General features: G+C 32.8%; 1 protein-coding gene across 4 annotated transcripts in view; it reads right to left on the minus strand.

The window, feature by feature from the left end:
• Nucleotides 1–13242, minus strand: part of nbeal2 (neurobeachin-like 2) — a 178256-nt gene that overhangs the window by 98971 nt on the left and 66043 nt on the right. For all 4 annotated transcript variants that reach the window (XM_073925966.1, XM_003200162.7, XM_073925967.1 and 1 more), the window contains 6 exons: nt 12682–12780; nt 10420–11051; nt 7052–7184; nt 4071–4190; nt 3636–3981; nt 2510–2592 (listed from right to left, as the gene is read on the minus strand). In XM_073925966.1, the coding sequence (XP_073782067.1) occupies nt 2510–2592; nt 3636–3981; nt 4071–4190; nt 7052–7184; nt 10420–11051; nt 12682–12780 (1413 nt within the window). The remainder of the gene's footprint in view (nt 1–2509; nt 2593–3635; nt 3982–4070; nt 4191–7051; nt 7185–10419; nt 11052–12681; nt 12781–13242) is intronic.

Consider the following 13242-nt stretch of genomic DNA (forward strand, 5'->3'; position numbering starts at 1 on the left):
TCTTTACAAGAGTTACAGGAAAAATTTGAATATTAAGGAGTGCGGATTTGAGAAGCCCTGGCTTAAATCAAGCGCTGAACGCATAATTCTCTGGCTCAGAGCCAAAGCGCAAAACTTTGGATTTGGCAGTTATTTGCGGATATATTGACACACATATATATAAAAAAACAATATCGCCAGTATGTTTTAACATCATCCCTACGATATGAATGTACAATTCAAGTAAATAAGCTCTCACCTTTCTCTGTTTTCTTTTAACATGTCGGTAGAAGACAATTTATTGCTGATTTTGAAGACATTATTGTCCTAAACTTAGCCACGCATTGTGTGATATGGCTATTTCTGGTTACACGTTTAAGGTGATGACGTGCTGCTGCTGCCTGCTGGTACGGTGCGGTGGCATAAATAAAAGCTGGCATGCAGCCAGAGAGATCGCTAATTCTTGTTATAGTTTTTTGCTGTTATTTATTCATTTTAAATATCTTATATTTGTTTTGGAAATGATGTGGACTCGACTGGACTCGTGATATTTTCCGAGTCCAAAATGTCCAAGTCCGAGTCAAGTCCGAGTAAAAGTTTACCCAAGTCCGTGACAAGTCCGAGTCCAATCAAAACTGGACTCGAGTCCGGACTCGAGTCCGAGTCCAGGGTCGAGTACCCCAACACTACATAGTAATTAAGGACACTTAATATAAAGTGGGACCTAAAAAACACATTTGTAATAATAAGAACCTAATATATTTAAATACAACTTGGAAACGGAAATGTATACAATTTGTAAATGAGAATGTTTTAAATATTTGGGATATTTCATAGGATGTTTGATAGTTCATCTGTACTGAAATTATTGTAGTTGCTTGAAATGTAATAAAGTGAAATGAAAAAATATATAATGTATAAAAACATCATTGCATTAATATTATATTTCTTAAACTGACAACAATGACAATTATGCCACCATTTACTCACAATTCACTTGTTCCAAACCTGCTTGAGTTTCTTTCTTCTGTTGAACACAAAGGACGATATACTGAAGAATGTTGGAAAAAACACCCATTGACTTCCATAGTGTGTTTTGTTCCTACTATTGTTCCTGTCAATAGCTGCTTTTTCCCCAGCACTCTTCAGATCATCTTGTTTTATTTTCAACAGTACAAAGAAATTTATAAATGTTTAGAACACTTGTGTGTGAGTAAATGTGATAAAATGTTTTTAAATTTTTGGGTGAACTATGCCTTGACAAGATTAAAACATTTAACATTGATCTTCTAAACCAAATACCAAATATAAATATATAATCAGACCTTTTGCGCAAAAACAAAAAAGTTCACATCAGATTGAAAACACAACAGTGCTGACACTAAAATTAAAGAAATACTCTACTTTTTTGATAATAGACTCAATTCAGTAAAGATTAGTTTTACCATTTTTGAATCCATTCAGCTGATCTCTAGGTCTGGTACTTTTAGCTTAGCTTAGCATAGATCAGAGAATTGGATTAGACAATTAGCATCTTACTCAAATAAGCCTAAAGAGTTTTAATATTTTGCTATTTAAAGATTGAAGCTGCTGTAGTTACAATGTGTACTAACACTAACTAAAAATTCATTCATTAATTTATTTTCTTTTTGGTTTAGCCGCTTTATAAATTTGTGGTCACCAAAGTGGAATTTACCACCAATTTATCAAGCATATGTTTTAAGGGCAACAGATGCCCTTCCAGCCGCAACCCATCACTGGGAAACACCCATACAATGTAGCTTCCCAATTCTCCTATACCACATGTCTTTGGATGTTTGGGGGAAACCGGAGCACCCGGAGGAAACCCATGCGAACACAGGGAGAACATGCAAACTCCACACAGAAATGCCAACTGACCCAGCCGAGGCTCAAATCAGTGACCTTCTTGCTGTGAGGTGACTGTGCTACCCACTGCGCCACCATGATGTCCTGACTGAAAATGAAACATTGCTATTTTCTAGGCTGGTATGGTCAGGAACTATACTCTCATTCTGCCATAATAAGCAAAGAACAAGCACAGTTACAGTATGCAGATTCTAACGGGTAGTCGAAGTGTAGGGTTTGGTGCTAGAGACTTTTCTCAAGTGATGTGTAATATTAAGCCTTAAAATGGAATATTATATAAATGCTCTGGGCGAGATGCTAATTGTCTGATCCAATTGAATGATCCATGCCTAGCTAAGCTAGAAGTATTTCCACAGACTCAAAGACAGGCTTAATGGGTTAACAAATGGCAAAACTCCTTTAGGGCAGCTGTGAAATGAACCTATTTTGAAACAAAGTGGAATGTTCATTCACCTAAAAGTAATACCACAAAGATAAAATATGTTTTGTCACTTAAAATAAAGTTTAACGTCAAACAAATAAATAAAGTCAAAATAAATTACTTTAAAAACTAAAATAAAATGAGTGCAAACATTGTATGCAAGGACAAAGCCACAACTAACAAGCTAAACAATGTAAAAAATGTCTGAAAGAAGATATTTACCTTTGGAGTATAGTAAAGCACTAGTTTACTGTTGACTTCTGAAGGTTCTCCATCGGCTTTGAACAGAGAAACATTATTGGGACCTGAAGAGAAACAAATACAGCAACTCATTAATGTCTGTGTCCTGCTGGTTTCAATGTTTGATGCAGTTGAAGTCATAATTTTAGCCCTCCTGCATATTTTTTACGCATTTCTAAACATAATAGTTTTACTAACTAATTTCTAGCAACTAATCTCTTTTATCTTTGCCATGATGACTGTACATAATACTTGAGTAGATATTTTCAAGATATTCCGCTTAAAGTGCAATTTAATGGTTTAACTATGTTAATCAGGCAAGTTAGAGTAAAAAATGCAAGTCATTGCATAACAATGCTTTGTTCTGTAAACAAACAAAAAAAAACTGTTTAAGCCTGTTAGCTCTCTGCAACTCTCAAACGGTCGCCAACTGAAGAAAAGCAGATCAGTTACTAAATTGGAGACCACATTGAAAAACAAGGCTCCTGTCGGAAGTGGTGTTAGTGAGACTAATAGGGGGCACTCAGTCTGCAGTCTGTGTAGGTCCTAATGCCCCAGTATATTGATGGTGAGTGTATACTGCTCAGTGAGCCTCGTCTTTCGAATGAGATGTTAAACTAAGGTCCTTACTAAACCAATGTCCTTTTTAAAAAAGGAGTATGGGTTTAACCCCAGCATTCTGGCCAAATTTGCTTACCGGCCTCTGTCCATCATGACCTCTATACCATCCCCTAATAGGCATCATAACTCAGTCTCCTCTCCACCAATAAGCTAGTGGATGCTGCACACTGGTGATAGATGAGGAGATTCCCCAAAAAATGTATAAAGGCTGTCCAGAAAAGTGCTATATAAATGTAAGGAATTATTATTATTATTATTATGGACTAATATTGTCAAATGGTTTTTATTCTAGCCAAAATAAAAACAAGTAAGACTTTCTCTAGAAGGAAAAAATATTATCTGAAATACTGTGAAAGATTCTTTGCTCAGTTAAACATCATTAAGGAAATATATATAAAAAATAATAAATAAAAGTTTAAAAAATAAATCACAGGAGGGTGATTAATTTTGACTTCAGCTGTATGTGCACTATGTGTCTCTTTCATACCCGCAGTGAACAGGGCTCGAGCTTGAGCTGGCTGCAGAGCTTCGTGACAGATGAACGCCGTCGCTAAAAGGCCCCCCAGTGAGGATGGAGAGCCCCAAGCCGTGTCCTGAAGCCCTGCTTGGATGGTGTGGACAGGACTCTCGCGATTCCCACCTGGCCGCCCTCCTGCAGCTGCTGCAAAGGATGCTGGGAAGGACTGTGAACGTAAAAGAGTGGGCGGCCCAGTATGAGCTGCGAATGCCATCTCGGAGGGCGAGTGGGGCGGGTTGGGTAGAGTTGGAGAGGTAGTCATGGTGGTGGTAGTGGTCCGGTGACCAGCTGATCCTATGCAGCAGGATGTGAAAGGCTGAAATGTGGATAGGCAGATCAATAAAGCAAGTTCATTGAAATATATATTAAAAAATCTAATAAAAGCTAAAAGAAAATAAAACGCACCTCATTCAGAGAAGGGAAACGCAGGGGGGCTGTTTTACACTGCACTCCGTCCACATAAACAGTGACCACGTTCTGTCCAAAAGGTCGACGGCCAGGAACGTGAACGATGGCTACTGAGTGCTAGATTGAAGAAAACAAAGGCAGAAAGATAACAATATATAAAAATGTATTTGTACTTAACTATAATTTCTAAACACTTAAAATAAATATAATTATAAAGGTTATAAAATAAAAAATAAAGAAAGAAAAAAATTCAAATGCAAATATTAATCATTAAATATGAATTATCTTTAACTGTCATAAAGTGAATAAATATTTAATGAGTAATTTGAACTTTGAATATTGGTGAATGATGGAATATTTGTTTTTCTGTAACTAATAAATGAACTAAAATGCAAAAACAATTATTTAAAAAATTTAATCAAAAACAATCAAAATCACACAAAAAAATGTATAAAATGCAAAGAATAAAAAACAAAGATTTTTAATGTGCATATAACTTCATGAAATTATTATTTTCCTTTTAGTGTTTTGTTTATACAGTGCTAAGCATATATGATAACATCCCATTTTGAAAATGAATATTTTTATCCATTTCCCAGTGAAAATGGGTAATATATATTGGTTCATTTGGACAAAACAGATTTTTTAAACAGATATATTTATTAAAATAATATTATAGTCACAGATTTAGAAATGAAAAATAATAAATTTAAATTCATGCAAATTATTGCAAAAAAACTTTCAACAAAATTGTTTTATACACTTTTTGTTTCTCTTGATTTTTGCTACTTTTGAAAATTGTATTCAATATTTTACCCTAATATATAAATTTGGGCTACTAATTTCTAAACCATTATTGTAAGTTATTTTGTTAGAATAGCTCCAGATTTGGCCTCAGTACTGACTAATGTAAATGCACAAATATGATATTGTAAAGCATTCAAGAGATTTTTGGGGGGTGTACTCATATACAGTTTAAGTCCGAAATATTAGCCCCCCTGTACAACTTCTGTTTGACGGAGAGAAGATTTTTTTCAACAAATTTCTAAACATAATATTTTTAATAACTCATCTCTATTAACCATGATGACAGTAAATAATATTTGACTAGATATTTTTCAAGACACTTCTGTACAGCTTAACGTGACATTTAAAGGCTTAACTAAGTTAATTAGGTTAACTAGGCAGGTTAGGGTAATTAGGCAATTTATTGTATAATAATGGTTTGTTCTGTAGTCTAACGAAAAAAAAAATTGCTTAAAGGGGCTAAAAGTTTTTGACTCTAACATGATTTTTTTATTTTAATTAAAAACTGCTTTTATTCTAGCTGAAATAAAACAAATAAATTTTCACCTGAAGAAAAATCATTATCAGACATACTGAGAGAGTTTCCTTTGGAAATACTTTCTCTTACGTTTTGATTTTTCTTTGAACAATTTGCAAATCAAAAAATCAATTGACATTTTTTTAAACATAATTTACATATATTATTTAATGTGAATATACATTTGTATCACATAATTATTTTCCTTTTAACAATTTGTATTTTAATGCTCTGTAATTGATATTCTATTGGCAAATAAGAAAATCAAAAAAATTTCAAACCATAAAAAAAACAAAGCTACTATAACATCAAAATATATAAATTACTTTATACTGTACAAGTGAAAATGAACTCTGTATATTACCATCTTTACATTTATTTTAGTGAACAAAGTTATTCACCCATACTTCAACAGATTTTAACATTGCTAAGTTGGAGGGCCTATTGTAAAATGTGCAATTTAACAATGGCATTATAATGTTTGCTAATGCTAATAATCATAATAAATGCTAATGGTAAAGTGCTAGCACAAGCTAATTCTGCAGTAAAAATTTTATGAGAATAAAACGGTTACTGGATTATTTTATTTTTTTATTTTTTTACAAATTTTATTAACCACTGCCTATTTAGCTATATTTCTATAAAATGCAGTGTGTTGTTTAATTTGTTTAATTCATTTGATCTGGACCTATAAAGAAAAGGATACATTTAGAACTAGCTCATTTAGCTTTAAAGCTGTTGTTTTAATTTCATGATGTGTATTGTTTTTCAACTAAAACTTACTGACAACACACAAAAAATGCTGTATTTTTGAGATAAATGCACTTATGCTTTTGTAAATAATGTTACTTTTATCATAACACCATTGTTATTCATAAAATAAGGTGTGTTTGAGAATTCATTTGCAAAAAAAAAACTGCAGTAATTTATTGTTTAAAACAAAGGACTCCAACTCAATTCCTGGAGTGCTGCAGCTCTGCATAGTGTAGGTGCAATCACCTCCAACACACACCTGCTTAATAGTCTCTAGTAGTCTTAAACACCTTGATTAGTTTGATTAGCTGTGTTTGATTAGGGTTTGAGCAAAACTGCAGAGCTGCGGCCCTCAAGGAATTGAGTTTGAGACTTGTTTTTCAAATCAGTAAAGTGTATTATATTATATATTTTAGTATTTACAACCTTGATGTTAATGAATGCTACAGCATACAGTTGTATTAACTATAGTGAACTAAAAAACTCTAATAAATACTGTAGTATACTTTAGTTTTTACTACAGTGAACTGTGGTGTATTGTGGTATAAAATATATTCATTTTGGAGAATTTTGAGGATTAACAGCAGCTAAAATCACCAAAACAGATTAACTCAAGTACTTTACAACAGCATGTTTCAATAACACTATAGTATTTACTTTATTTACTATATTTTCAATTAAACCACACCACAGTTCTATCTTCTCATCTGTGCTTCTCTATTTTTTTAATGCACACCAGGGTTCAAATGGCACTTGTTCAAATGAATCACCATAGTGGAGCAGAGTTCATTTTAATCTATCCAAACAAGCCAAGTGTGAACACACCCTTAGTTTTATACAAGCGCTGTGTCTTTCTGCTGTGTGTAATGTGTGTGTGTGAAGAATGTGTAAATTCACTAACCCAAGCACAGTCATTGAATGGGTGCTCCGGTAAAGAAACGGCCATGTATTCCTTTTTAGTACATACTGCCACCACCAAAACTTCTTCTGTGGTGAAAAACGCCTCAAAGCCAGTTCCGCTTGCTGTAAAGAAACTACACACAGGACACGATACAGCTTTTTAAAAGGTAGACGTTCACTCAAAATAAGTGCAAGATGCTTAAAAGCACAACAAGTTGTCAGTATTCTTCACTAGTTATTACTAGGGCCAGACGGAATCGGTGGACATTTTTTGCTATTTCTGCGCAGAATTTTGTTAAAAATCTGTGGATTTATGAAGAATTGTTTTGGGAATATTAAAACTAAAACCTTAATATATAAAAAATAAAAAGTAATACCCTTTTAACTTGTATTTAATGCTACAATGCAAATCCAATTAGATCCACTTTATTTGGTAAGCAAAGCAAGTCTTCTATATAATATTTCTACTAAAGAGAGAAAAGATGACTTTACAAACTGTAATGTGAATAAATTATATTATTATTTTCAAATTTGTCAATAATATTACTAAAATTAATTTAAAAATGGAATAAATATAGATTTACACACATTTAGACAAGTAAATAAACAGAATCAATGATGGGCAAGAAATCTGCGGAATTCTGCGCTCGCAGATTCGGTGTGGGCCTAGTTATTACTGCAATTCATAACAAGGCCCCAGCAATATTCGTACTGAATATTTGTACTCGCATTGATATTGAATATTCGCTCACAATGAATTTATATACAATATTAAATTAAGCAACAGTAAAACTGCTGTGTGTCTTATTTTAAAAAGTAATATATTACAATTGAACAATTACTTGCAAATTGTAATCTGATTACATTACCAAGTACTGCATGTAAAAAGTAATCAGATTACTTATTACATTAAGAAATCACAACTAGGACCCAGCAACATATTGAACATTCCCTACTTGTTCACTATGATTTTATTTACAATTTTAAATTAAACAACAATACTGCAGTCAGTGTGGCTTATAGTAAGTTACACAAAAAAGTAATAAATTACGACAATTTACTACTTGAATTGTATTGAATTGAATGGTAATCTGATTACATTACTTAGTGCTGTTTGTAAAATGTAATCAGATTACTAATGACTTTACTATAATTCACAATTAGGCCCCAGCAACAAACTACATATTTACTAATCGCTCACTATGATTTGATTTAGAATATAAAATTAAGCAACAATAATACAGCAGTCAGTATGGGTTAAGTTACTCAAAAAAGTAAAAGATTACAAATGACCAATTACTAAGTGCAAATTGTGATCTGATTTCATTACTAATTAATGCATAAAACTAAAATGTCAAAATGGTAGTTCTTTTGTTAGTTTTAATATTGACCGAAAAATATTACAAAAGGTTGCATCACTTTATTCACATTCTTCTTTATTATTTTAAGACATTTAACAATCAATGAGACTCAGCATTGGAACAATATATTTCTAAACAGATCCAGTGATGCGTTTCTTGCATTGAGATTCATACAAGCACATTTCAGACGGTTCGCAAGGGTACTGTGTAACACATTATTAACCCTGATTGCAATTAATTTTTGTTTAAATATAAAGTTTTGTGATTTTTCTTTGTGGCCATGAAAGGTACGACAAGATATTTTAATGCCATCTCTGATTTAAACCCCAGAGGTAAAACTGTGAGTTATATTTATGTGCTAAAATGAATGTACAAATAATCAAATACTATCGATGCATATATAAACACAAATTTAAATATTACTGTACATAATGTTGATGTTGTGTTGCGTAATCCCACCTTTCTTAAACACAAAAGATCATTTTAGTTCATTAAACAGTTTGTACTATTAAAACTACAACAGTAACATTTGTGTTTAGTACAGTGTTAGATTTTTTTTTAAATTGACATAACAATTATTTTGCCAAGTTTGTGTGACACTGAGGACACTTTGCCATTACATTTCTGAATTACATTTTAAAATAAAAATCTGATCAAATAAATGCAGAGTGTAACAGACCATATATCTCAAATATGGCACAAATACTTAAAATCATCAAAAAACATACAGCTTTTATTTAGATTTTTGAATGCACTGAAAAACTCATTTTATTTTTTTATTCATAGCCTTTGCTCCCTTAACCACAAGTTTTACCTGTATGTCAGCAAGAAGGTTTAAATCATGAAACATTTTTAAGTAAATTTGTATGATCATCACCTATTTTAAAATATATCCCAGTCATAATAAGTAGTTTTATCATCTGACAGATAATCACTTGTTCGGGAATGTCTGGAGCACTCAACCACCATAGAAGGTTCATGGACAAAATACAAATATAGTAAAAATAGGGGACTCCAGCAACACTAGTGATAAAAGAAGAACATTTTAATGAAATAGAATAAATTTAAATGAATTAAATGCCTTCCTCAAGGCAATATTTTAACAATACCTGTCTGACAAAATTATTTGAAGCTTAAAACTACTCTAGCATTCAAAAACTTCATACTAACTAGCATAAACTAGCATAAAAATCCCTTTGTATTTAATTTAAAATTGTATTTAATGCGGACACCAAATATAGTGTGTGTGTGATTTTGTCAAATAGGGTAATATTCCGTATTAACATTTATGTTGAATCTCAAACACCATTTCTGTTAGAAAATGTAATCCACATAAAATATCTAGCCCTAAACCTAACCTAACTGAAAATCATTTCCAAAATCAGTCAAATTGATAGTTGAATAACAATTATGTAGAAACACAAAGCCCTAACTGCAAGCCTAAACTTAATATAAACTGTAAACCTATCAGGCAACGTGATCTGGAATTTGCTGAGTTTTATTTCAGTATGTTGATGTACTTCCAACTGAAACTGAATATTTAGTAGGGGTGGGGCTTTCTTTTGTCAGTCATTCTCATATCAAACTAATTTAAGAGCAGTGTGGCTAAGGATAGTCTTCTAGGAGCTATGAAAACCCTCAGGTTGACGTCAAGGACCATGTCCAAAAGCGCAAGCAAATGGTCAGACTTTGTTATAAGATTACCAAAAAGCATTTTTCCCCGGTGGATTAACTTGCACAGATTAATAATTACCTTAAGAATAACAATGTGAACAACTGAAACAAGCATAGAATTGTTTGATTTCACACAGACCTTAAATCTGATTTAGATTAACGTTCCAGGATCAACACAGATAGATGTTGATCCAGTAGCATGTCCTACTTGGTGAAACCTTCAAACAGTCAAATCAACTTTGGATATCTATGGCTAAACTAGTATAATAAATAGTAAATATACATTTTTATTTGAAAAACTGTATTTTTTATTAAAAAAAAATTCAGAACAAACCTGTAGAGCTGTTTCCTGCGTGGTCCTTTAGCCATGCGGACAGTATTATCCATGTTTGTCAGGTGTGATTCAGAGTAGTGGTGCTGTGGCGGAGGAAAGTCTGTGTTGAGGCACAGCCAAGCATGGAAAGCAAACGCGCTCCCTGGCCAGCGTTGTATTGCTGGCACCATGATACCCGCCATAGGGGGCGTAAGGTCAAAATACTGCAAGGCGCTGCAACCACCCTCCCCACGTGCAGCCATGGCAGAAAGCACCCTCACCACCCGACCGCAGTACGGATGCGGAGGAGCCCCGGGTTCAGTCCGCAAGAGCTTCAGCAGGCTCTTGAGCTCGCAGGGTCGTAGAGAAAGCGAGCCCAAATCTTGTAGCAAACCCAGGAGAGAGTCTGCACACTGCCGGTCCAGCCGCTCCGGGGGTTCTGACAGCACCTCCAGAAGGGAACCCACCAAACCAGCTTCAACCGAAACCGTGCGGCAGGACAGAGTGCCCCGACATACAGCCGCCAGCCACTGAGAAACCAGCAGCTGCAGAGAGCGAGAGCCCAGATCTGGCAACCACTGCAGCAGCAGAAGCAGAGGCTGTTCATTACTGATGCCCAACTGCATGGCCTGAGAATGCTCTCCTTCAACAGCCTGAAGAAAAACAACAACATGCAGAAGAAAACGTGAGGACACTGTACACTAGTCAACATTGGAAGTTTATCAAAAAGTTTTCCTACAGCAAAACTAGAATCAACTACTTTGATGAAAGGTGGAAATCCACTTCAAATGTTGACTAGTGTAAACTGAAAATATTATATGATTATTAAGCAGTGTTGGGAAAATTACTTTTAAAACAAATTTATTTTGCTTATCTTAACCTTAAAAAGAAACACTCGCAAAAATTTCACAACATAATTTTCCATTACTTTCCATAAAAGTTAAATATGTAACACAGTTAGTTACTATTTTTTTTAAGTGACTCAAGATTTTAATATTTGACTTTTAAAAGTAACTTAACCCAACAGTTAACTTAACCCAAGTTCATCAGGTTTCCAACTTAACTTTTTAAATTATAGTTCACCCAAAAAGAAAATTCTGTCATTATTTACTCTTTCTTTACCCTTATGAGTTTCTTTCTTCTGCTGAACACAAAGAAAGATAATTTGAAGAAAGCTGACACCATGCAAACATTGACTTCTATAGTAGGAAAAACAAATACAATGGAGGTCAGTGATTACAAGTTGAGCGGGAAACACCAAAAGTGGGAGTAAATAGTAAGTAAATATTTATTGATGGGGGAACTATCCTTTCAAATCAGTTTAATGTAATTTAAGTAAAAATTACCCAGAAGGTTAATTTGTTTCAACTTACATAATATTATTATACAAACAAGTAAAAATATCAAATATCCCATAATTTCTAAAAACAAGCATGTTATCACATTTTATCATATTTACTTACACCTAAACCAAATACACTATACATATACAGTATATACACACAGTTAAAGTCAGAATTATTAAACCCCCTGAATGATTCGCCCCCAATTACTGTTTAATGGAGAAAAGATTTTTTTCAACACATTTCTAAACATAATAGTTTTCATTTCATTTTCACTCATTTCTAATAACTGATTTATGTTATCTTTGCCATGATGACAGTAAATCATTTTTGAATAGATATTTTCAAGACATTTTCTATACAGCTTAAAGTGACATTTAAAGGCTTAACTAGGTTAATTAGGTTAACTAGGCAGGTTAGGGTAATTAGGCTCGGTCTTGTATAATGATGGTTTGTTCTGTAGACTAACAAAATATATATATAGCTCAAAAGAGCTGATGATTTTGACTTTAAAATGTTTTTTAAAAATTAAAAACTGCTTTTATTCTAGCTGAAATAAAACAAATAAGACTTTTACCAGAAGAAAAAATATTATTTGAAACATTATTTGGGAAATATTTTAAATAAATAAATAAATAAACGTGGTTTAATAGCTCTAATTTTAACTGTATATATATATATATATATATATATATATATATATATATATATATATATATATATATATATATATATATATATATATATATATACAGTATATATATATATATATATATATATATATATATATATATATATATATATATATATATATATATATATATATATATATTATTCATTCTTATTTTAACTGTAATGTAAGAAATATCTTTTTTACCCAATCAGTGTGCAAGGGTTATCTGACTAAATGCCAGAAGGGAAGAAAATTAAGTTCACTCACCATGTTCATCAGCTCCTGCAATAGTCTTTTGGTGGGCTGCCCTTGACTTTTCAACACATCGAACAACTGTGAGTAACCGATCCGTTCTTTGAAGACCTCCTGGGAAGACGAACCAAGCCACACAACAATTACATTACAAATAAATACAATGCTTTAAACTTAAATAGTGTTCTAGCGCCCTCTTCCCCAAAACCCAAACACAAAAGGTAAAAACTTCATAGAACCATTTTCACAATTTTAATATAAGAGGATGTTGATCAAATTTATACTTTCAAGAGAGTTTAACTAAAATTGACATTTGGTCATCATTTACTTAACCCTTGTTTATTGTTCATATCTACTACACTTTCGTAATGTTAGTTGCACTTTTTGCCCCATTGACTTTTTTGATTGCAAAGCCTATATCTCCTGCGTTACATCAGAAAAACAGCAGTCAGTGAAAGAGACAGACATGGATGAAGCAAAAATCCAGCTCATTAGTCAAAAATAACAAGTCTATTTGACGTATTTGTGGTGGAGCTTATTCAAGCCTTTCTGAAACGATGAGTCACACACAAATGC

This window comes from Danio rerio, chromosome 16, assembly GCF_049306965.1.
Source record: "Danio rerio strain Tuebingen ecotype United States chromosome 16, GRCz12tu, whole genome shotgun sequence".
Classification (NCBI taxonomy): domain Eukaryota; kingdom Metazoa; phylum Chordata; class Actinopteri; order Cypriniformes; family Danionidae; genus Danio; species Danio rerio.